This window comes from Ascaphus truei, chromosome 4 (assembly GCF_040206685.1).
Source record: "Ascaphus truei isolate aAscTru1 chromosome 4, aAscTru1.hap1, whole genome shotgun sequence".
NCBI classification, from domain to species: Eukaryota; Metazoa; Chordata; class Amphibia; order Anura; family Ascaphidae; genus Ascaphus; species Ascaphus truei.
Window position 1 is genome coordinate 343,314,641 of NC_134486.1, and position 24,478 is coordinate 343,339,118.

General features: G+C 42.9%; 1 protein-coding gene across 2 annotated transcripts; it reads left to right on the top strand.

Moving 5' to 3' along the window:
• The first annotated feature begins 242 nt into the window (after positions 1 to 242).
• LOC142493709 (glutathione S-transferase 3-like) lies at positions 243 to 23,625 on the top strand. Of its 2 annotated transcripts, XM_075598199.1 has the most exons (8): positions 311 to 369; positions 4,297 to 4,370; positions 16,754 to 16,859; positions 18,549 to 18,600; positions 19,290 to 19,422; positions 20,143 to 20,284; positions 21,670 to 21,801; positions 23,304 to 23,625. In XM_075598199.1, the coding sequence occupies exons 3-8, from the start codon at positions 16,773 to 16,775 to the stop codon at positions 23,427 to 23,429; spliced, it is 672 nt and encodes a 223-aa protein (XP_075454314.1). In that variant the 5' UTR covers positions 311 to 369; positions 4,297 to 4,370; positions 16,754 to 16,772; the 3' UTR covers positions 23,430 to 23,625. The 2 variants fall into 2 exon arrangements, with proteins under 2 accessions (XP_075454313.1, XP_075454314.1); XM_075598198.1 differs by lacking the exon at positions 4,297 to 4,370 and having other exon boundaries at positions 243 to 369.
• Positions 23,626 to 24,478: the final 853 nt, after the last annotated feature.

A 24,478-nucleotide genomic window follows, 5' to 3' on the forward strand; every position in this document is an offset into this window, starting at 1 on the left:
TTTTTATCAGTGAGACTACACTAAAGTCACTGAAACCTCTGCTGATAAAAATCAGTGAGACTGACTGCAAAGCAGTGAGACTTACAGTGAGCGTTCCTGTAACAGGTCTGCTGTTAGTACATTGTTATTGCATGGTTAATGATATTGCATGGTGTGCATTGCTGATTACTGCTGTGTTGTAATTTGAAATTGGTGACATATAAGCAAAGCAGCCTGGGGCAGTATTTGAATAGGGTCTGTGTGATTGGTGGAAGGACACACCCCTCCCTACTCCTACATAGCATATAAAGCACAAGCACAGTGACCTGTCACTCCTATCATCACAGCGGTGCTAAGAAGACCCTGCACACCTGCGGTCCCAGGGCTTATGTGAGTTTTTATCTCTCTATTTCTAGTGAGCAGCTGGGGGTGTGGGAGACTGTTTGAAGGCAAGTGTTAAATAAATGGTTATGGGCAGTGGGAGTAAGTACTATCAGAGAGCGGGGGCAGCAACTCATTGCTACCAGCAATGGTCACAGTGGCTTAAAAATGTGTGGCTCTGTCAGAATTAAAACAAAATCTACATTTATTTAACTTGAGGACACCGCTATTTGAACTTTTTTTATTTTAGAAAGATTTAAGCAAGATTTGTACTGTGACTGAAAAAAAACTTTGTAAAATCCATTATATTCACTTTAAAGAGAGTGGGATTGTAAGATTAGAAATGTAGAAGTACTGTGAAATATAATTGGTAATAATACCCCAAACATACTCCTTGGTGCTATGACATTAAACAACATAGTTATTGCCCATTGCAGGATTTTAACTGTAGGGTTTGTAAATTGGAGATTTAGGGCCTCATGCAGAGAGCAGCGAATTTTAAAATTGGCGAATTTAATAAAAAGGAGCTTTTTTGGAGAGTTTTAATCTCCATATGCAGAAAAGTGCGAATTCTGCTATGTTTAACATGGATGCGTCAGGCGAGTTTAAATTGGCGAGATGCGCGCTTCAGAAATGTGTTAAAACAAATTCGCGCCTTTTTTTTCCCCTTTGCAATGGTCGCGAGCGGCAGTTTTTTTTGGCGAGGCAAAACGGAGACAATCGCGCCATTTTATTGGCGCGAACAGCCGCTAGATGCCGTTCGCGCCTCTCTGCATACGGATATTTTTTAAACTGGCGAGATTGCGGTTCTCGCCAGCCGCGAGGCGAGTTTTACAAATAGAAAAGAAAAATTGGCGCGTTTTTCGGAAATCTCCATTTTCTGCTGTTTTCTGCGCGATTATCTCCAAAAAATGGCGAATTTCGAAAATTCGCAGCTCTCTGCATAGGCCCCATATAGGGAGAGCAACAGGATATTTAGTTGCTTTTAAGTGCAAACTGGTTGAGTATGCAAATGGTATTCTTGGTGTTGCATCATTTTAATTTTCATGTTGGAGTCCTCTTTAGCAGCCTCACTCTTCCCCACCCCCATCCCTCACTCACCCCCATCCCTCACTCACATGTGATGGCAGCTGCAGCTTCTGACATCCTATTTCTGTACAATTAGAATACAGTGTTCCCCTCGGGGAGAATAGGCACATCACATTGTGTAGTACAGTAGCTGCTGCTCTGATTGTGTGCCGATGTTGACCAGTAAATGTGTAGGGTCCAGATGATGGGGCGCACACACATGGAAGGGTGACACCCAGATAGGGGCGCACACATGGAAAGGGTGACACCCAGACCTACATCTGCCATGAAGTTCCTTTCTTATTCCATATGCTGCTCTAGGTGTTTTAGTTCAATTTAAAGGGCATGAACTCTTCCCCCTTATTACATAATGACTGTATAATTAATAGGGGCCATATTGTCTTATTATGGGTAGGCCTGTGCTATAGCTGAGCTGCTGTGACTGCCATGCACCTTGAATTTGTAATAACTTACCATTTGATGTTAGATTTTGATTTACCACCCATGTAACGCTTTGTTTCCTGTAGCCCCGAATCTTTGTAGCTTTATAATACCACTCATTAAAGGCTTTAAGCGCCGCCCCTCCTTTGTAACGCTAAACCAAATAACGTCACATCACACAAGGTTGGAAGAAAAGGTCACAGCTTTATTTTAACACTCGCTGTTAAAATCAACCTGCCCGCCAGCCAAGCAGGATCCATGCGAAATGGGGGGGGGGGGGAGATCCTTGCCCAGACAGCCAGCAATTGGCCTGCTCCCTCCCCCCGCCCGTATCATGTGCATGGGGGGGAGATCCTTGCCCAGACAGCCAGCAATTGGCCCGCTCCCTCCCCCCACCCAAAAGCACTGTAAAATGAGAGGGGGAGATCCTCATTCAGCCGATGTTGGGCTGCTTCCCTTCCCCTCCTGCCCCTAGGGTCAGCTTAGGCCCAGCCCTAAAGCTGGCGCCCAGCCTTTTACCAGCGTTGATTGGGCATAGGCCGGCCCGGCCCTACAGCCGGCGCCTCCAGCCTGCCGCGCTGTTCTAGGGGCTCCAGCTGACAGGCGGACCCTAAAGTCCTCACCCGTTCTCCGTCTCCTGAGCTTGGCTGGCGCGGCAGCTCCGCCACCCGGAGGCCCCTCTGCCGGGCACCGGCTCCCCTGGGGAATTCCGTTAGCTCTGACTCTTCCCCCCCAGGGACCCTCACTTTATACCCTCTCACCCCCCTCCCCCTAGATGGGAGGGGACAAGCAGCCTTACCACACCGTGGGGGAAGGGGGGTTATCCGACCCCCCAGCTCACGCCAATCAGGACGTCGCAGCCCTTAAGGAGCCTACGACCCCATTTTGGGGTCTCTGTCTCATCATTGTTGTGTATTTATTGCCTTAATCCCCGATCCGTTGCCAGATCTCATTGAGCAGTGAAGGGATAAAACCATGCAGGAAAACCTGTATCCCTTATAATCACATTATAAACATGTAATAGTTACTATTATAGTAATATACATTTCCATAAACAATACCAAATTGTAAGCCGATTTTCTCCTGAAGATTACTCTCAAGTTATTTCTGTCAAATATTATCCATTTTGCATTTACAGCGGTTGTTTGCACTGATGGCTCGGTCTTATTTACAATTGTATTATTTGCTTGCAGATCTCTTGTTGCTCTTTCCAGTAATTACTTTTAATATAACCCCCCCCCCCCCTTATTTTAGGTCACGTGGCAAGATATAGATAAGCGTTAAACTCCTATAGTCTTCTGAGGGGGAATTGTTGCTTTAAACCCCTCAAACAACTTATTATGGAACTCCTAGAGAAGGGAACCCCCTTGCTGACTTTAAAAGGGGTGCTCTGCTTAAAACCAGAGTCCCTGGAGCCCTTCCTACATTCAGAAAAGGTGCTTGTACATTTCCCTAGCCTATAGTCTAAGGCTGCGCTTATAGTGCCCGTGACGGCAACGCGATGTCGCTCCAACAATTGACTCCGTAGCGAGCGCTTATAGTAAGGGCGACGTCGCGACAAAAGTTGGACGCCAGGTAAATTTGATTGTTCAGCGACTGTTGCCACATGTGACTGGTTTAGAGACAATCAATGACTGTCGCTGAAGATTAAACTAACTTTCGCGTGTGGTGACGGGTGACATCATCGGTCGCGTCGCCAGCACTATAAGCACTATAAGCGCGGCCTAAGGGGGTTATCTCTAAACTGTGATGTTTGGTTTTTTTGTTTTTAGTTTATTTTCTCTAATGCACTCCCTCCTAAATCCTCTAGTGAGGTTTTACGGATCAGTTTAATAGCTGTGGGAAAAACTAATTTGAAAGAGAATATATAGTCTTGCATTGCCCAATTCACGTGGTCCCACAACACATGACTCTCAATCTCCTCCTCATGGAACCACTAATTCAGAAGCTACACTTAAAGCTGCACTTCAGTCAATATCCTGCATGTGTTTTTTTTTAATCAGTTCTGTAGTAAGAAAATACTTTTAGCATTTTTCTGTTTTTAAAAAAACAACTTTGAAAGACCAATTTTCTTGTATTCTATTTTAACAGCCATTTACTAAGGCACTGCCCCTTCATGCCCTGCCCTCCCTCTTGCACATGTCAGTGCAGAAGTGCTCACGAATATTCATGAGCTTCCACTGAGTGACAGAAGCAGAGGAAAAACATATCCCATATCTAAAGGTGTTGCCAAATTTCGCCGATCAATACATGGAGAACGAATTGACTGGCAGCTATACAGTTCTTTAGGTAATTAGATTGCACACATGAAACTATTGAATTTAAAAAAAAAAAAGACTGAACTGCAGCTTTAAAGAGCCTAAACTGCATATGTTTTTTTTTTTTGTTTTTTTTTAATTTAAAGCCTTATTTATTTATTTTGCATAGATGGGAAACAGGGGGTCCACTGAACTGCATTCATTTCAGCTGAAGGTACCACCTGGTTCCTGATATATTTACCGGTAAAGATACCACCGCTACTTCCTTATTCATAAATATTCTGCATGACTGGGGCAATAGAAAGCTGCATTGATTTGATGAAACATATAAAATCTATCAGGATATCATTTATTTATTTATTTATTTTTATTTTTTTTACGGCTCATACGCCATTTAGGAATCCCTTTTTATTTTTCCCTTAACAACTTTGCTACCCACAGCCAGAAGGGACTGTAATGTCAAGAGGTTAATGCATTAATCGTGTAACCCCAATGAGGCCAATATTTTCTTTCCAGGTAAATGCACTGCAGTGCACACGTATGTAAGGCTCGCCGTTTACAAATGACTGTCTGGTGCCTGTAATATAATGACTGTATTCAACAGGCCACTACCTTGAAATAGACCGTATATTGTTTCAAACAAATATTTGAGTTGGGGCATTTCACATACTGTACATTCTGTGAAACAGAACATTTCTTTTTTTACTTAAAACTAGGCTTATTAGATGTAACCAAAGCAGTAATACCCAATGTGGCAAACTTTTTTATTTATTTATTTATTTTGGGGGGAGGGTTGGCTTACCAAATCATGGTGCTCTGGTTTGTAGTATTGAAGCAGTACATGCTGAAGTTTATCAAATATATTTTTGTTGCTTTTTTATATGAAACATTTATTTAAAAAAACAAATTTACATTTAGGCCAGTCATTCTGTGAATGATTTCATTGATTTGTATAATATGTAAGACAAACCACAACATGTATTTCTCTCCGTAACCAATGAGGTGACCCGTCTGTTCCATTATACTATGGCAAGAACAATGGAAATGACTGGGCAAAATTCCATAGTTCTTACTATTGCGAGAAACACATTTGTTGGACTAATACAGGATTTTTTTTTTTTTTTTTTACAATTTGGCATGGAGATTGGTGATGCACAAAATAAACAAGAAATCTACTACAATAATCTCCAGTGACAATCCTGTGCCATGGCCAATCAACGAAAATCACAATATGAAAAATCCCAGAATATATAGCAGCTAATCATTTTCTTATCTTGAAAATGAGCACGCCAGACCATAAAGGCTTCTCTTTAGCAATAACATCATTTTAAAGTTGCTCCTTGACCATTGTCATGTCTTCATCTGTATTCTGTATGGTGCTAGTTTTTATTGCTATGTAGACACAACACTAGCCTGATTTAATTTTCCTGATCACCCTGGCAGTGGGCACCTTTGGGTTAATCCCTCCTCAGTCTAGGTAGGATAGGAAATTGACTTTTGCAGGTAGGCCATAAAAGGCCCCTCCCTCTACCTGCACCTTAGTCTTTTTCCTGTCCTCACAGATAGGAGTAAGATTTTTTTTTTTTTGTTTAAGTGGAACTCGCCTAAACTGCAACTAGTGCAGTGATCCAGGGACCTCAACCTCTCTGCCCTGAAGCTCCGATTGACGCGCCCCTGAGGGTGGCAAGACGGAGACCCTAGAAGTCGGGGCAACCCCCAGGAGCTGTGTAACATGGGGGGTGGGGGGGGGAGGTGAGCAGCAGGAGCTGCGAGCCGTGTGAAGGCTCAGATTAGCCGCTATAGCTTCTGGAACACTGCGGTGGGAGGAACTGTACACGTGGCCGCACGGGAGAGCGCGAGTCACGTTCCGGGTGCGTGCGCAGACATGCGAGGCTGTGCATGAGCACTGCGGTGATGTCACAGAAGCAACGGAGTGAGTGAGTGAGTGAGTGAGTGAGTGAGTGAAAACTGCAGCATGGAACGCTCAGCAGGGAGAAGCGCTGGATGTCGAATCAAAATATGGAGACTGCTAAAGGATCAGTTTCCAAGAAAGTGGAGTTTAGTTTAGTACTACATATGAGAGAGAGGATCTATGATATTAGGGTATATATTTAGTATTTATTTTGGTTTTGTTAAATTAGCTCGGTGGTTACCCTTCCGGAAGGAGACATTTTGAAGGATACTGGGGAATCCCTGCAGCATAAGGAAAGCCACCAAGAATACTAAGTGGTGTGCTGCATGCGAGAAGCCAGCTCTGATGGGAAAGAAGCTGTGTGAAAATTGCCTTAAGGCAGCAGCGGGGGATTCTAATGAGCAGATGAGCACCTTCCTAGTACTAATGAAGGACGCAGTTAAGCAGAGCGTAGACGCTGTGGTACAACAAGCAGTCAACCCGGCGCAAAAAAGGTCAAGATCCCAGACCAGTTTGGATAAGGGAAAAGGCTTTTCATCTGATGCATCAGACATAGAATGCTTTCAGGTGTCAGAAGGTGAATTGGATTCATCAGAACAAGATATTCAGGAGGATTAATTGGATGTAGAAATTGTGGATCCTCATCAAAGCCATGAGACAGGCTTTAGAATTACACTACCGGTACACTTTATTTGAGTGCGGCTAGCTCCGCAAGCCTGGGGATGCCCCGGCATGCCAGCCGCACTCCCTCGGCGTGCCGCGCGTCATCGGGTGCCTGCGCCCCCTGCACGCGCGTCCAGGGCTCCCCGAGGGAGCCCTGGTGTCCCGCGATGTGGGGGACGGCGGCAGGGGGTTCCGGGGGACCCGGCGGACCCGGCAGCGGGAGAGAGAAAGCCCCGATCGGAGGGCGCTCCTCCGTGTCTTCGGCGCGCGCCCGGCACCCTCTGGCGCGCGCCAGGTTACTGCTGCGGCCGAGAACGGGCAAATGCTCAAATAAACTTGGCCGCAGCAGTAGAAGACACTGAAGATTTGACTTGGAAGAGATAAATTATTTGGGTCAAGACAGAAAAAAGTAGTCTTCCCAGTACATCAGGTGATCAAGGACCTTATTCAATTAGACATGTCGCGGCCAGACGCCAAAGTATATATAACAAAAAGATTTGGGAAATGTATCCGTTTCCACGGGAAGAAGTCAAATTTTGAGAAGCCAGCCCAAAGGTGGATGCTGCTATATCTAGAATAGCAAGGAAGACCACAACCAATAGAATCTGCAACCTTGAAAGGCACTATGGATAGGAAAATGGATTGCATGCCATAGCAGGAACAGCCTGTAAGCCAGCCATAGCAACTAAATCAGTGGCAAGGGCAATGCGTGTCTGGATTGCCAGCATAGAAGCAGTAGACAAACGTGTAAAGTTCTATCCTAAAGGCGCTGTCTGAAGTAAAGTGGGTGACAGACTACATAACGGAGGCTTCTTTGGATGCAGTTAGATTAGCTGCTAAACTCTATGGCCTTAGCAATGTCGGCAAGAAGAGCGTTGTGGCTAAGACAATGGATGGCGGACGCAGCATCAAAGAATAGCCTATCTGGATTACCGTTTCAAGGAGAATTCCTTTTTGGCAACCAGTTGGATGCTATAATAACGAAAGCATCAGGAGGCAAGAGTAGCTTTTTGCCCCAGGAAAACAGGAACAGAAGATTCGGTTTCCAGCAATCTGATAGAAATCAGTACAAAGAGGCAAAAGCATATAGACCTGGCAGATCGTTTTCAAGGCAAACATGGAGAGGCGGTCAGAACCGTCTTTTTTGAGGTGGAAAAGGATCATTTGCCAAGAACAAATTCGCACGAAGGTCAAAGGGCCCAGCAGTTGCCAGTGGGGAGGAAGACTGATGCAGTTTTCAGCAACATGGGCCCAAACAATACTGGACAAATGGGTACTGGAAACCATTCGTCAGGGATACAGTATAGAGTTCAAAGAAACACCAAGAAGAAATATATGCCTAACAAGGGTACAGACCAGGGCAAAAAGGCAAATGAATTCAGTTTTAAAGAAATTACTACAAGCAGAAGTAATAACGAAGGTACCTCAGGAAAGTGGAATTTATTCCAGAATATTCCTAGTACAAAAGTCTTCAGGAGATTACAGAGCAATTCTAGACCTGAGAAAGGTAAATATATTCTTGAGAATAAGAAAATTCAAGATGGTGTCTTTGAACCTGATCATTCAGGAGGTACAACCAGGAGACTGGATGGTATTGATAGATTTAAGAGACGCTTATCTACACGTGCCAATATCAAGACACCAAAGATTCATAAGGTTCGCAGTGATCCAACATTATCAATACACAGCACTGCCATTCGGTCTGGCAACCTCTCCAAGGACATTAACAAAAGTTCTAGCCCCATTAGTGGCAGAAATAAGAGGGGTAGAGATATACCCATACTTGGACGACATCTTGATAAAGTAAAGTCGGGAGAAATTAGAACAAGACCAGGAGATGTTAATAACCACCTTGGAACAACACGATTGATTTAATAAACAGAGACAAAAGCCACCTAGCACCCACTCTACTGCTAAAGTTTTTGGGTGTAGAATTCAACACGGTGAAAGGAGGTGAGGTTGCCAGACACAAGGAGGCAAGACATTGCACTGCAAGCGAAAAAGCTCAGGAAAGCAACTAGAAATTCAGCAGAAGAATGCATGCAACTTCTAAGGAAATTCACTGCAACATTAAGCGTCAAAGTGGGCAGGTCTACATATGAGACTGTTGCAAAACAATGGAACAGGGACCACAAAGCTACAAGACAAAGAATCTTGTTACACCCACACAAGAATTAAAGTGGTGGGAAGATACCCAAAATCTGGGGGACGGACACGACACCCAGTACAATGGGAAAAAAATACAACAGATGCGAGCAACGAGGGTTGGGGAGCCCAAATAGGAGAATCGCTGGTGCAAGGAACCTGGACAAACCAGGAACAGCACCTTCCATCAAATCTGCTGGAACTAATAGCAGTACAAAGGGCTTTGGAAGCATTTCAAGATCAAATAAAAGATACACGTTACAACCGACTGGTTGTCAGACTGTGTGTAGCCAAATGAACCTCACAGCAGAAATCCTCTCTTGGGCAGAAGGCCACTTATCAGAGATCACAGCCGTGCATATCCCAGGACTGGAAAATGTCACAGCCGGACTTTCTAAGTCGCAATGTTATACACCCAGGAGAATGGGCATTAGACCCACAGGTGTTTCAGGAGCTGGTAGAGCGATGGGGTCAGCCAGACATAGATCTCATGGTGACACATCAGAACCGCAAGGTAAAGAACTACTGTGCAAGACATTTTCATCCAAGCGCAAAAAGCACAGATGGGATTTCAAGTTGGCATACCTGTTTTCCCCAATTCCCCCTAATTCCAAAAACAATCAGGGAAGACCAAGCGGAAGTGATATTGGTAGTGCCATTTTGGCCAAGATGGCCTTCATTCACATACCTGGTAAATATTGCAGTGGATGTATCATGGCACATACCAGATAGCAAAGAACTAATGCGACAGGCCAGTATGCCACCCGAACGCCAAACAATGGGCCTTGACGGCATGGCAATTGAGCGGGAAACATTGAGGTTGAAAGGTTGTTCAGACAAGACAATCCAGACCCTGTTACAAGCAAGAAAGGGATCCACATCAAAAGTATACCATAGAATTTTTGGTTCTGTTTCCAGGATTGGTGTACAAAAGGGACAACATTTCTTCTCACCAAGAATTGTGACAATAGTGGAGTTCTTGCAAAAGGGATTTAAGAAAGGCCTAGGCCTCGGCTCTCTAAAAGTACAGGTGTCCGCATTATCGGCCTTATTGGAGAGATATAGCAACGGAAAGATTGATCATCCGGTTTTTACAGGCAGTTAAAAGACTAAGACCTCACATTGAAAACAGGGTATCGACATGGGACCTGTCTTTAGTATTGGATGTATTAATGGCACATCCTTTCGAACCTATACAAGAGATGGGGTTGAGATGGTTATCGTGGAAGATGCCATTCTTGATCGTGATCACCTCAGCAAGGAGAGTGGGAGAACTACAGGCACTATCAGCTAAGGAACCATTCCTAGTCGTGCACCAAGACGAGGCAGTTCTTAGACCAGTTCATCAATTCTTGCCAAAGGTCGTATCACAGTTCCATATGGATCAGGAAATTGTGACCCTGTCATTCTGTCCAGATTCAAAGAACAAGAAAGGAAAGATTACACAAACTAGATGTGTTGAGATATTTAAAGGTATACATGGAAAGGATGTGAGAATCAGACTATTCATCATACCAGAGGGACCGAGGACAGGTCAAGCGGCATCTAAGACAACAATTTCCCAATGAATCGTGTCATGTATTAAAAAAAGTTTGAGAGCAAAGGACAAGATGAACCTTTGAACATTAAAGCTCATTCTACAAGGGCTATGTGTACATGATGTGCATTCAAAGCTCAGGCAACACCAGGGCAGATATGCAAAGCAGCAGTCTGGTCCTCGTTCAATACATTTTTGAAATACTGCAGACTGGACGTACAATCGGCTGATGCAAGTTTTGGGCGTAAAGTTCTACAATCTGTAGTGAAATAGTGTAAAGTGAATTAATGAAGGTCAACTGATAACGGCATTGACTGGTGGTTTATTCTTTGTGTCCCTCCCTAATTTGTCACTGCTGGGGTATGTCCCAAAGGTGCCCACTGCCAGGGTAATCAGGAAAGAAGAAAATTTAAAAATTACCGTAATTTTCTTTTCCTGGAACCATGGCAGTGGGCACATAGGCATTAGACATACATAGGGAGGGTAACTATGTGCCCACTGCCATGGTTCCAGGAAAAGAAAATTACGGTAATTTTTAAATTTTCTTCTTTAAAGAAGTAGAAGAGGAATGGTACCTTTTCTGTGCAAAATCCTAAATGAACTGCAACATCACAAAAAAAAAAAAATATATATATATATATATATATATATATATATATATATATATATATATATATATATATATATATATATATATATATATATATATAATTAGACCCCTTGTTAATAATTACTCTGATTTTTTTTTTTTCCTCCCAGTGACCCCTAAAACATTCAGCTGACTGACAATGTGGGATTGCACCTTTAAATAATTCAATGTTAATCCTACATTAAACTGCTCTTTCTACTTGGAGAAGTCGTCTGGAACAGCTCTAGTCTCCTAACATGTGTGTATACCTGGTGGCTCACAGGAGACCTGAGCCTCGCTGCTAGATGCCGGGGTTGTATCCTGGGATGCTAGGTAGCGCCTCCACCTGTGCAGGGTTCTATTGTGTAGAATAACCTGGTTACAGGACCCACATACAATAAAACACACACTTGCAGTAAAACTTATCTTTTCACGATCTATCAATCACCGTCCATGATGGTCCCACACAAGGGCCCTCAGGCACCTATCCACCCTGGTGTCCCTGAGTAAGTAGTCCCACCCAAGTGTGTGTGTGTGTAGGTCAGCGCTGCCCACTAAAACTGTTTGTTGGTGCACGTGAGGAGTTGGGTACCTACCGGGTGATGCCACACCAGGGTGCGCTGTAGAAGATAGGATCCAGCGATGCGTCTGCCTCCTCGTGGGTGGTATTCAGTGGAGGGTCCCACACTGATAGTCTCTGGTCTGGTTCTGGGCCGCAGTTACCGTGCGGCATCTCACTGTGTCACTGACACTGATAGTGCTAAGCGGGCAATAGCTCTGTCTAAGGGCAAGTCCCTATACCAGCCACAAGCTGTGGGAGTCAGGGCCTAATAGGTGGTATCTGGCCTAGTGCAGATGCCACGACATCTGCACGCGCACACAACCTACCCCTTCCTTATCCCAGCTCTGACTGGTGCGCTCTTTACAGCGTGCAAAATGTATCAATCTCCCCCTGCAGAGGAAATTGTAGCCCTATTGGCTGCTGTAGGTGGTGCAATGGCATTGCCTAGGCATCATGGGGGTTGTAGTACCCTCGTAGACCTCTATGGGTAATGGCCACCGCTGTGTATTCCCTCTGCGCATGCGCAAAGCACTCTAATGGCCACCACGCATGGAACTGTTCTGCGCATGTGTGCGTAATACAAGATGGTAACCCCCGCTAGCCAGGTGCGCCGCAAAGCTCCCGGTCCCCCGCTGTAGCGGAGGTAAGAAAGGGGACCGGGAGGAAGACCCTGTGTATGTAACACTGTTTAAACCGCCTCCCCTCCTCCCCCCCCCCCCCCCCTCCTTCGGGAAATCTACATGATCTGTGGTGCTTTACCTGTTGGTTCAGGAGACTGGGCGCGATCTGCATTACGTTGAGACCAGGACAGGCTTTTGATCTTCTTCTGAGTTGGTATTGTGCACCTCCCAGCTGTGATGGTCTCCATGGTGTATGGATCTCAACCCCCACCACTGGATACTTCATACCTCCTGCCCAATGACTGATACTCAGACAGGAGGGGAGTGAACAAGGGCCCTTATTGAGTAGCAGCCACTGCATCAGCTTTACATACAACGGTGCCTCAAGGTTCCAGCCCTGTCTGGATGGTGCTACCCCGATAGTATGGGGTGCTGAGTCAGATGGTCCCGCAGGCCTACGCCTGAGGGTGGCCCCGCTCATCCTTGCAATGGGAGGGACTCGCAGCCCGTCTGCTTACTCCAAACTCCAAAGCAGGACTGCATAAGTTTTGGCTCTACCTCTTCCTCAGGAAGCATGGACGGGCCCATGGAATGTACCTATCCCTGATAGGCTGCACAGAGGCCTTGAGTCATCACCGCACTACTGTCCATTAAAGGAGGAGTACAAGGGGGGCAAGAGCCCACAGATTAATACCTGTTAATACAGATTAACACCTGTTAATACCCCGAACTTATTACATACTTGCATAACGGGGTTAAAGACAGGCAGAATACACTTGCCCTGATTTATTTCTGTACTATAAGAAAATACACTCTTTTCTCTTCTAAAACAGGCTGTTAAACCCCCTTTTTGAGCCCTGTCCTCTCGTAGTGCACCAATTGTATCTAGTTTCTGCCTGGTCACATGACCTTCCCCACAGAACTTTGCATTTTTGGTCCACTTCTGCTGCACTGACATTTACTGAACCCTCGAGCTGAATCTTAACTGATCGATCAGCAACGTATCTAATTACTTATTGTGTGGATTGTATTGATGCACATATTAAAGGAGGGGTGTGGGGGATGGAGAAAGGCAGCTTGGACTGCTGCTTTAACTGATCTTTTGGTTATCCGACTGTTTGCCAGATGTCCTTGTTAGTGTTGAATGTGGTTTTGTTAATAAAGTAGTTCTGATGCAATTGTAACTCTTTTATCCTATTCCCCCCCGCCCCCCTAAGTGAGATGGGGGGGGGGGGGGGATACTCTCCTTCTGGGTTACCACAAGCGGTCTGGGTGCTGCAACCTGCTGGCAACAGGAAGGCTCCGCGGTGGTGTTGGCAGAACCAGGACAGGGACAGGGGGACAGATTACCTTAATGCTGTTATCTCCAGATGGTGCAGTGCCTCCAGCCAGTGAGGATCCTCTGTGGTCTTCAGGGGATAGACACCCACTGACACTTCTTCATTCCCAGAGACAGGAATCCACACTCTAATGTCTTTTCAGTATTTATTGGTGGCAGCTCCATCACAGAGAATCAGTGGTAGCAGATCTCATTCCTATGCCTGCACAGCATTATATTCTTTGCCTCCCCCCCACCCTTTCCCCTCAGCATGGGGGGAAGGGAGGGACAGGTTGCTTCCTGTGTGGTCTCCTCTGACTCTTTCAACTCCAACTAACTGAACACTAATTTAGGAGGCATGTCCCAATTTGAACATCTTAGGGGAGTGTCTCTAGCTCTGACTCATTACAAGCCAGAGCCGGATACAGATTGGCCCACACACAGCAGGGGGCGTTCCAACTAATATCCACCCCTTAGATTGACAACCTCTGAGTTACAAAGCCCGCCCTTGAATATTGCTACAACATTCAAGGCTGAAAACTCACATACAGGCCTAAAACTGGATTTAACCTTTCCACTGCCTGCACTAACAGGACTGACAGAGGAAAGGTCCAGAAGCAGAAGTAACTGCTGGGAGGCCATGTTACACAATCATTAGTAAAACAGAAGTAGCTGATGTGCTTAAATCCAGCCACACATCTATTTTTCACAAAGTAGAAACGTTTGATCAGCCTTAAAGTAACAGACTTATTTCTATGGACGCCAACTACACTAACGACAGTCAATGCTGATTTGCCATTTACTTATTTATACTATCTAATGCTTGGTTCAGGAGAAGCGTTTAAAATAAGTGTCCAGGAAGTTTACAATTGAGTTCATCCCAGAGTGCATTGTATGTATCTTGCTTTTTTATAGCCGAATCCATGTACTTGGTGCTTCACGTGTCACAAGACATCATGGGAATAAGCACTACAGACATAAGTAAACATTAAGAAAAATTAGTCCCTCCTGAACAGCCTAGGTCTGGGACGGGTGTCCTCCCCATGTTCCTACACGCTCTAGTGCTGCGTTTTCTTGGCGAGTAGCGCATTGGAGAAAGTGCTAAATAAGTACATTTGATAGGGTACCATGGGAACCTCAAATACTAGTGATGGGAGCAGGACCTGCTTGAAAAATACAAACCGGAGTTAAACTCTGACTTTGGAAGGGAATTGCTGCTTTAAGTGAGGGCTTTTGACCTTAGCCCCCCCGCCCATTACAGCAATGCAGGACCCTCTGGCAGCAAAGAGATATGTGGAGTTTGAGCAGCAATGGCTCACTTGTATACCCCACAATATCAGGCTCTCAGCAGATAGCGCTCCTGTGTGGCTGGTCATACAGTACTCTGTCTCGTTCTTACCCTGCTGCTGAGTATGCGGAGGGAGTCCTAATGTGAAAGGAGCTTGACTGCATTTGGCTTCCTGCCAAGAATGAAACAGAACATTCATTGTTTGTATTGGCAAGAGAATAACACAACTCCCCCAAGTTTCTCGCTGATAGTTGGCACCTCAAACCGGGGGCTAAGGTCATTGAAACATTGGTGGGAGGGTCACTGAAAGGACACAGTATGGGAGCTGCAGGATAAAGGAGACCATTGCTGAAGGGGGAGGGGAATATATATATCAGATGTGAGGTGAAAAATATTTGAACTGATCACTACTTCAGTTACAATTATAGACACACACAGTACCTAGCTTGTTTAACATGAATTATGAAGTTGCTGGCAAACAGTTTGTGGGTCTGTACCATTTGTTTAGTTTACATCACTATTGAAAGCACTTAGCAGGGAGCACAGCATGCATTTGGCAACCATCTGGTTTGCTTGTTCCAGTGCATAAAACAAACTATACTGCATCTTGTAATTACCCGGTCCCAGAAAAGCAGTGAGAGATCACCACAGAGAAATGCTGAGCTTGTAATGAGTACTTCTCAGTTAAACATTACTGTATGTAGCCAGACCAGCAATATCTAGACTAAAGGTCCCTCTGGTGTAACAAATATGATTGAGTTAAAGCGGCAATAGAGGTTTAATTCTTTTCAATTCTAGGTTTGAAGCATAGGCTCTCCAGGAGTTGAACTATTAATCTTAGCTCCGGGGACCCCCTGCTTCCAGAGCTGCTTACCTCCGAAGGGGGTGCCGGTATCTCTGCTTTAAAAATCTTCCTTGTCACGTGAACCAATAGGAAGCCACACCGGATTGTCACGGCTTCCTTTTGGCCCACGAGACATGGGACATTCACACGCCGCCATTGCATTAGACACCGTTCTCTAGCTGCATAGATACATAACGCTGTAGTGGGGTGAAATATATCTATCTTCATATTCTACAGTATTTCTGCTTAATGTATATGATTAATACACTTTGCACAAATAACTCCTGTATTTCATTACAGCCAAACTTTACATTTAACCCCTTTTTAATATTTAAGTGCCCTCTTGACATTGGTAGCAGAGGATGAGTGTGATGAAAAATAATGGTTGGCCCATTAAGCTGAGGGATAAGGTCATTGAAACCTTAGTGGGGGGTCACTGGAACGATGGAGTATCTAAGCTGCAACATCAAGGGGGCAGAGTACATAATGTAGAGGTGATTATAGCCAAAGTCCCAGCATTTCACCAGGGGATGTATTGGAAGAGAATACGATCCACACTAATCTGGAGTATAACCTTAAGAGCACAGATAGTGCAAGGTATCAGGACCACAACGGTCCCTTCTATGGGCTAACACTGAACCATCCTCTGTTCTTAGATATGCATTGGCTATTAAAGGCATCACTTCTACCTTTCTTATGCCTATTACAAGAGCAGTTATCGTCAATTTTATATTCTCCACAAAAAAGGGGGAGGGGTAGTTGTAAATTTTTCTGTGATAGTGGACCAAAAGCCCAAAATAAAACAAAGATGGTTTCACAAGTCATTGTCTTAATGATTGATTGATTTAAACTGTGATTGTGCCAATCGGGGTGGTGCAGGGATAAAAAGACCAGTGAGTGCCTGTGAAACCCATTGCCTTATACAGACTTTTTTTTTTTTTTTTTATCACATTATGGTTGGTTTGGAATGAAAGCCAGATGGAATCATCATTCTCATCTCATCTCAGACTGACTTGCAAATATTCCTGACCCTTTTATTTGCCTAGAAGTTCTTTCTTTTCTGGACTATTTGTTTCTATGTTTACAATAAACTATGCTTGTTAATCCAGAAAAATCAAGAATTGCATTATGGCTGAAAAACCCAAACTTTACTACTTCAATGGAAGAGGTAAAATGGAATCCATACGCTGGCTGCTTGCCACAGTTGGTGTTGAGGTTGGTATTTTTATTTTTTTGATTTGATTATAAATATTATTGGACTTTTATAGCCCCTTCAACACCAGAAGAGCCTGCAATAATGCTGGCTAACACATCAGTTCAGTGAGATTTCCTAGGGTAATGTGGGAGATCTCTTAATCTGAAACCAGAGACAGAACATGAAACACAGACAGAGCTCAGTGCTACATCCATTGACACAAATACATGGTACAGTGCCTATATATAGATATCTTGAATAAAATGGTCTTTTAGTTTAACTCTTTGGCCAAAGTGTCGTTAGCCTTTGAGCCCCTCCAAGGCAGACCACGTCTCAAGGGTTCTAACCATAATATAAATTCTTAATAACCTGTACATTACCAGGAAGAATGATTTATAATAAATCTGTCAATTAGTTGCCTAGTTTTAAGTCTGATTTGAAGCTCTTATTAACCTGTACAATACCAGGAAAAGCACTCTGTATTAGTTTTGTCGCAATCAAACTGCATGCAAGTTCCCATGAGTGTGGAAGGTGAAATGGAGTGAGCTTTAACCATTTAAAAGTGGGAGGGGATGAGCTTCAAACCTGGGAAGGAGGACCCACCCTCCAAATCAGCTAGGAACAGCTGAACAGAATTGCAAAACATACAGAACCCCCTATAAGCTCATATTGAACCCCAAATATTGGAGGGTGGCTCCTCCTTCCCAGGTTTGAAGCTCACCCCCTCCCACTTCTAAATGGTTGAAGTTCACTCCATTTCACCTTCCACACTCATGGGAACTTGCATGCAGTTTGATTGCGACAAATCTAATACAGAGGGCTTTTCCTGGTATTGTACAGGTTAATAAGAGCTTCAATCAGACTTAGAACTATGCAACTAATTTTGACAGATTTATTATAAATCATCATTCTTCCTGGTAATGTACAGGTTAAGAATTTATATTAGTGTTGGGCCCCTTGAGACGTTGTCTGCCTTGGAGGGGCTCAAGGGCTTACGACACTTTGGCCAAAGAGTTAAACTAAAAGACCATTTTATTCAAGATATCTATATCTATATATAGGCACTGTACCATGTATGTGTCAATGGATGTAGGACTGAGCTCTGTCTTTTTAAAGTTCTGTCTCTGGTTTTAAATATATATTGCCATGCTCAGTGGCACTACTCTTTGACACTTGTGTGTTGTGGTTATTTTGGGGGTTCAATATGAGCTTATAGGGGTTCTGTATGTTTTGCAGATCTCTTAATCTGACATATTATTTCCAAGGAGAAAATTGATTTAAAAAAATTTAGTCATGGAGAATTGGCCAGTATGTCAAGCAGATTCCTCTGGTGGTTATGGGGCTAAAGAAAAATGAGGATGAAATACTGTACAATGACTACTAGAAATGCTTTGTACAACCACAATATATCTATCTACATAATACTAATGTTACCACAAAGGTCTATTTGGATGCAAAGGAGCTAACTTGGCTTACTGTTCCCTTCTTACTTCCTCAGTCTCTTCCTGGTTCTGAATTCTACAGTGCACCTCAATGTTGTATGAGAGATTAAGTGTATGTAGTGTATGGAAAGTATAGTCTTCCCTTTAGCACAGTCTACCGTGTGTTGGTGTGTCTTGGCCCACTTACTTTGCTTATCTTTCTGCTGTAAAACCTCAGACGCTATTTGATTTCCCCCCCCCCCCCCCCCCTTTTTTTTTATTTTGCAGTTTGAAGAGGAGTTTTTAGAAACGAGGGAACAGTATAAAGCATTACTTCGAGGTATGCCTGGCAGCAAATTATTTTTATTAATGCAGGGGGGCAATCCATGATGAAAACGATGGCTGCAAAATGTTTGCGATTAAATACATTGATCTATAAGTATTTTACAATTTCCTACAATGTAATCCCCTCAGACCTTCCTTTTTGTGATATCACTGACCTGATCGGGCACTATCCTCACTGCTATAATCCCTTTCTCCTGTTGGTCCTCTTGTACAGGCATTCAAGGCAGCACTTCTATAACCTAAGTCCTGGATCCACTCTAAAAAGAAAAAAAAATCTTTATTTTTACTTTTACTATTTCCATATTTAATTTGTGTAGGAAAGCTCGTTGTAATAGTTTTCACAAAATATTTTTTGTGGGTTAAACGGCACTGTTCTGACTATTCGAACCCCAATCCCGGTTATTGTTTGTATGTAGTTTCAAAAAATAAATATTTCTATATCCTTTAACATTCTACACGAGTAAGGCTTCTATTTAAACATCTCCTTCATGCAGCATATACACTGTATGCAGTCCTGTACGTAGAACTTTCCAAGCACGTTACTGCCAAGCTTCCAATTTTGCCATTTGTGGTATTACCGTTAGGACAATCTGTCTGTGTAGCACTGGCATTAAAGAACCTGTTTGCATATACTGTAAGTAATTGATAACAGAAACCTACAATTACATTACTTGTTACACTCAGATGGAGCGCTGCTGTTTCAACAAGTCCCAATGGTTGACATTGATGGGAGGAAGATGGTGCAGTCTAAAGCCATCCTACAGTATATTGCCGCAAAATACAAACTGTATGGGGGAGACCTCAAGGAGAGAGCACTGTAAGACATATTCTATATCTGCTGTAAAATGGCTTTTAACTATTGGTCACATTGTAAACAATATGCAAGCGTGAAAAGAATATTCCACAAGCAAACCTTCAATTAAATGATTTGATCTAAAATGTGAATTTGAAGACCCACCTTAATGCTCATTAGACCTGCCCAGCAGAACTGTGATAACCGCTGTAGCTCTTTTTAAGCTAGTGCTGTCAAAAACAATCATTCAGAAATGGGTGCAGTGTTGGTGATGTATGACTATCACTTCAATACCCGGCATGTTGGCTGTTCTATACATTAAAATACTTTGTGGGTTACCATATCCTGTCAATAAAACTACAACACCAAATTTTGCTGCAGATTGTTCAAACTTATGTGTAAATTCATGGTGTGAAAGATCCTTCGTAATTTGGTTTAATGGCTCAGAATTAATAGTGGGACTCATGAGCGAGTTGGTGCAATAAAGTATTCCTCAGTTTGCTTAGAGCCATAGACCTTCCAACTGTATGTTATGGGTAGAAAGGGAGAATGAATAGAACCAGCAAAAGAAATTATTGGACATTATATGTTCCAATATGGAGGTGCCAGGATCCACATCAACCAGCGCCCAGAAGAACATGCATGATTTTACAAGGCTGCAAGTTCTCATGGATTTGATAACTGGGACAAATATAATTTTTTTAAATTTTTTGCATGATTTAATTAAAATGTTTACTTTTTCAGGATTGATATGTACGTGGAAGGGACCACTGAGCTTATGGAAATCATCATGTCCCATCCATTCATGTTACCTGAGGAGAAGCAAAAGAATGTTGATGTCATTATACAGAAGGCTAAAGACAGATACTTCCCAGTCTATGAAAATGTAAGACATGTTTTTATTGGAATTGCTAGCAATATATGCACTGTGCAACACTGTACATAAAGCAATACAGGCATTTATAAGGCAATATTTTATGAGTAAACACTTTTCCCTAGTACTTGGCGCACATCTAGACATTCACAAAGTAATAGAGCAGCAATCATGCATTTTTGGTGAATTGTCAAGTGGTGTGGTGTGTGGTTTTTTTTTTTTTTTTTGTTTTTTTTTTAATCTTCTTTCTGACAGTGCATCTTCTTGACTCTACTCTTGCTATTTAAACAAAAGACAGGGGAGCCCAATGTTACATCCAATTGAGAAAACATATATGGTAATATGTATAAAGTTTAAATACTTTAATATTTTCTTGGTTATTTAGTTAAACCCTTTGGCCAAAGCATCATAAGCCTGCATACCAACTTGCAGGTCCTAACACTACACTGTGAACCATTCCTTTTTACCTCTGTATGAGGGGAAACAATCATAGTAGGTCCTGTTCATACAGCAAAATGAAAAGGAAAAAAAACTCCCCAGGTTAAAAAGGTGGAGGGGCCACTTACCTCCAAACAACTGTTGCCAGTCAGAAATTGATTAACACACATTCCCAGTAAGCTCAAACCCCAATACCCACCACATCATGTGTCTCAAAAGGAGTGTACTAAGCGTAACAAATGTACACAACAAAAGACAGGGTATGATAAATGTTGTATACATTTGCCACGCTCAATAGCACTCCTTTTGACGCGTATGAGTATATAATGTGGTGGGTATTGGGGTTTGAGCTTACTGGGAATGTGTTCTTAAACGGACACCTAATGGGCTGTACACTTCGATCATGTTTCCAATGATCTCTAGCACTTACATTTTGCATGTATTCCAAGCTTTTGGATGTATAAATTTGACCAGTTGTGGTTCCTTTTCACGGTGCCAAACTGCCTCGCCAATTGGGTTTAGTGCATAAGTTCTGGGGGCCTTCCTCCAATGATCCGTAACATCCTTTTCATTGAAGTGTCATTTAACAAGACACACAAGTGGGTGAAAAGCTAATGATGGCACTTTTGTCTTTTGTGCTGAGACAAGGTTTTTTATTTTTATATTTTTTTTATATAACCAAACTGAGGAAGAGTGCTCAACGCTTACTACTGTACATAAATTAATGGAAAACACTGCATACTAACTGCATCACTTCTGCATTTGTCCTATTCCTTGAGGTTAATAGTCATGGCTTGTAGAGTATAATTTATAGGGTCTCTGTCACTGGCTGCTCGCCATTATCTGATTTGAAGTCGGCCAAATACCCAAGTTACATGAACAGTATATTTTCTCCTTGGGTTGTGGTAATAGGAAGTTAATTATTTTTTTTAATATATACAAACTATAATATTTTGCAGGTCTTAAAAGATAATGGACAGGACTTCCTAGTTGGAAATCGGTTCAGCTGGGCAGATGTACATCTGCTGGAGGCTGTCTTAATGGTGGAGGAAAAATGTGCCGATGTCCTCTCTGACTTCCCACTGCTACAGGTAATTTCCTATGGAGTGGACTGTGAATTATGTTTTGTATATTTGGATTGTAAAGAACTGTTTACATTTTCCAATTGGTTTGGTTACAGATCTACAGAATAGAAATGAAGGTGCCAGTTCAGTGGCACATTTTGGGAAGAAGCCCCAATGCACAGCTAATGTGACAAATTTAGTTCATTTATAAAACCACAAAATAAGGCACAACAAATATATAATTATAAATTCAAGTGACACCTAAACACCAGCAGTTTCCCAAACTGCAATTGTGACAACTAAACCATTAGGTGTTCATGGCGCAAATTGAAATAAACAGTGCAGTGAAAGTGCAAAATACCGAGTGTGTAAAAATAAACACTGATAATATTTATACTGTTGCTTCATAGACTGGAATCCTCTGGGGTAGGGACTCCTTGTAGACCTCATATGGAGAAGACACAAATGTACAGAATATAGTACATTAACGTTTTACTTATGACAAACACTGGGGGAAAGGGACAACTCAAGGAGCGACTCTGGGTGCACTCCAACCCTCTCCCGAATCTGCTTAACGGCGTGTGGGCACGGCCTCCCTGGTCCGTGGCTCTAAAACGCGTTTGGCTTTTTTGTGCATTTGAGGCCACCGTACCAACTCTGCAATAGCTCCGTGGAGAATCTGATTGGATGAGGCAGTTGATGCTAGTGACGTGTGCAGCAAGTGAAGGGATCCCAGACGCGAGTGAGCCACGGACCAGGGAGACAGTGCGCACATGCGGGAGAGAGGTGGAGTGCGCCCATAGTCACTCCTTGCTTTTTACCAGCGGGTAAAAAGTGAGTTGTCCCTTTCCCCCCGGTGTTTGTCATATACAAGTAAAACGTTGATGCACTATATTCTATGCATTTGTGTCTTCTCCATATGAGGTCTACAAGGAGTCCCTACCCCAGAGGATTCCAGTCTATGGAGTAACAGTATAAATATTATCAGTGTTTATTTTTACTCACTGGGTATTTTGCACTTTCACTGCACTGTTTATTTCAATCTTGTGTGTCCCCGTGCCTAAGTGGTTAGACATTAGATAGAAGCACATAGCTACAGTGCAAATAAAACTGGTTAAAGTGTCCCAGAAAATAGGAGGGGGAATCTTAACACACACAAAATTATATACACTTCCCAAGTTTGACTGCAGCAAAGGTTCTCTTCACCTTTAGTCTGAGGAAGAAACCTATTAGGAGGGTTACAGATCCCAACCTACGGGAAAATAAATGAAAAGCTATTGATTGCTCTACTTTTGTGCTAGTTCAGATGGGCACATTTTGGAAAATGTACATTTGCTGTTCCAATGCAATAAATGGCAATATAAAAAAAAAAGCAATGGCTCTCCCAGATTTATAGACTCTTTAATTAAAATCTCTCCAACCACACTTCCTCCCCTCCCCCCCATGTTAACCCATTGTATAACTTTTTTACTACCCCAAAAAAAGCTTGAATTTTTCTCATTTGTCTGAATGTCTACTTTGTCATCTAGGACTTTAAAGCTAGAATAAGTGAGATTCCTGCCATTCAGAAATTCCTGGAGCCCGGAAGTCAGCGGAAACCTCAACCCGATGATAAATATGTGGAGACAGTGAGGGCAGTTCTCCTGATGTACTAGAAAGTGGCTTTCAATTAGCATGTGTATTGAAATCCGGTAGCAGCGAACAATGTCTAATGCAACTAAATATCTAAATTGTTACTATTCCTTCTAGCTTTACAATACTCTTATGATCTCTTCTTGCTGTGAAGATTAGAGGTTGGAGAACTGGACCTGCCAGAAAAATATAATAAAGTTGTGTACCATAAGACACATGTACAGTTGTTGTGATTACATCTGTACAAAGCATGTGGTGTGGGGGTTTTCTTTGGGGGGGGGGAGGTTGTTCTTTAATCCGTAAGGGTATTCAACAAGGATGGTTACTACAGGAGAGAATGGTGTCAGCTTGTCGACCTATGTAATACTGACTTTTTGATGCTTTAACACCTCACTTTAAATAACACACTAATGCCGACACTGTAAATCTCTGTGCACCATTGCATAAATCAGTCTCGTACAAAATGGTGCCCACTGGATCACAGTATAGTTCAGGAAAGTGGAAGTACAGAAGACCCTGGCTCTTACCACAGGGCATGGAGTTGAATGCTTGTGACCTGCTTGGTGTGGTCTTTGGTTGGAGTACGAATGATGTGAGAAGCTGTGTGATCGCTTTTCTTAAATTGATGTGTAATGGTTAAAACTAATGTTTATGGTACAGTCCGATTACATGTTGACTCCATTCTAATGAACCGAAATGGGTTAAGACAATCACATGAAAGGGTAATCAAATCCTTTGTGGTAACCACAATCTACCAAATGATTGCTGGTTACACTGGTTTCAAAAAGCGGTTATTCTTGATCACCTACTGTACATCTGTTAATTGATTTTTAAGATATTATCAAACGGCCACTGACCATGAGTGTAAATATTACCACGCTCCTCCCTATAGAAGTTTGCTGCTGGTAAAAAGATGGGCATTACATATATAAGAACAATTCCTGTGCTACCAATTAGGCTAAAATAGTGATCTCATGAATAAGGGTTATTTAGTTGAATGCTTTGGCCAAAGCATTATAAGCCTGCAGCCAACGTCAAGGCATAACCGAATGTGCAGGTACCTGCACTGAAT

Coding starts and splice junctions, on each gene's coding strand:
- LOC142493709 (XM_075598198.1), top strand. CDS start 16,773: ATGGCTGAAAAACCCAAACTTTACTACTTCAATGGAAGAGGTAAAATG. Junction 19,423..20,142: donor GACCTCAAGGAGAGAGCACT/GTAAGACATATT, acceptor TTACTTTTTCAG/GATTGATATGTACGTGGAAG. Junction 20,285..21,669: donor ACTTCCCAGTCTATGAAAAT/GTAAGACATGTT, acceptor AATATTTTGCAG/GTCTTAAAAGATAATGGACA.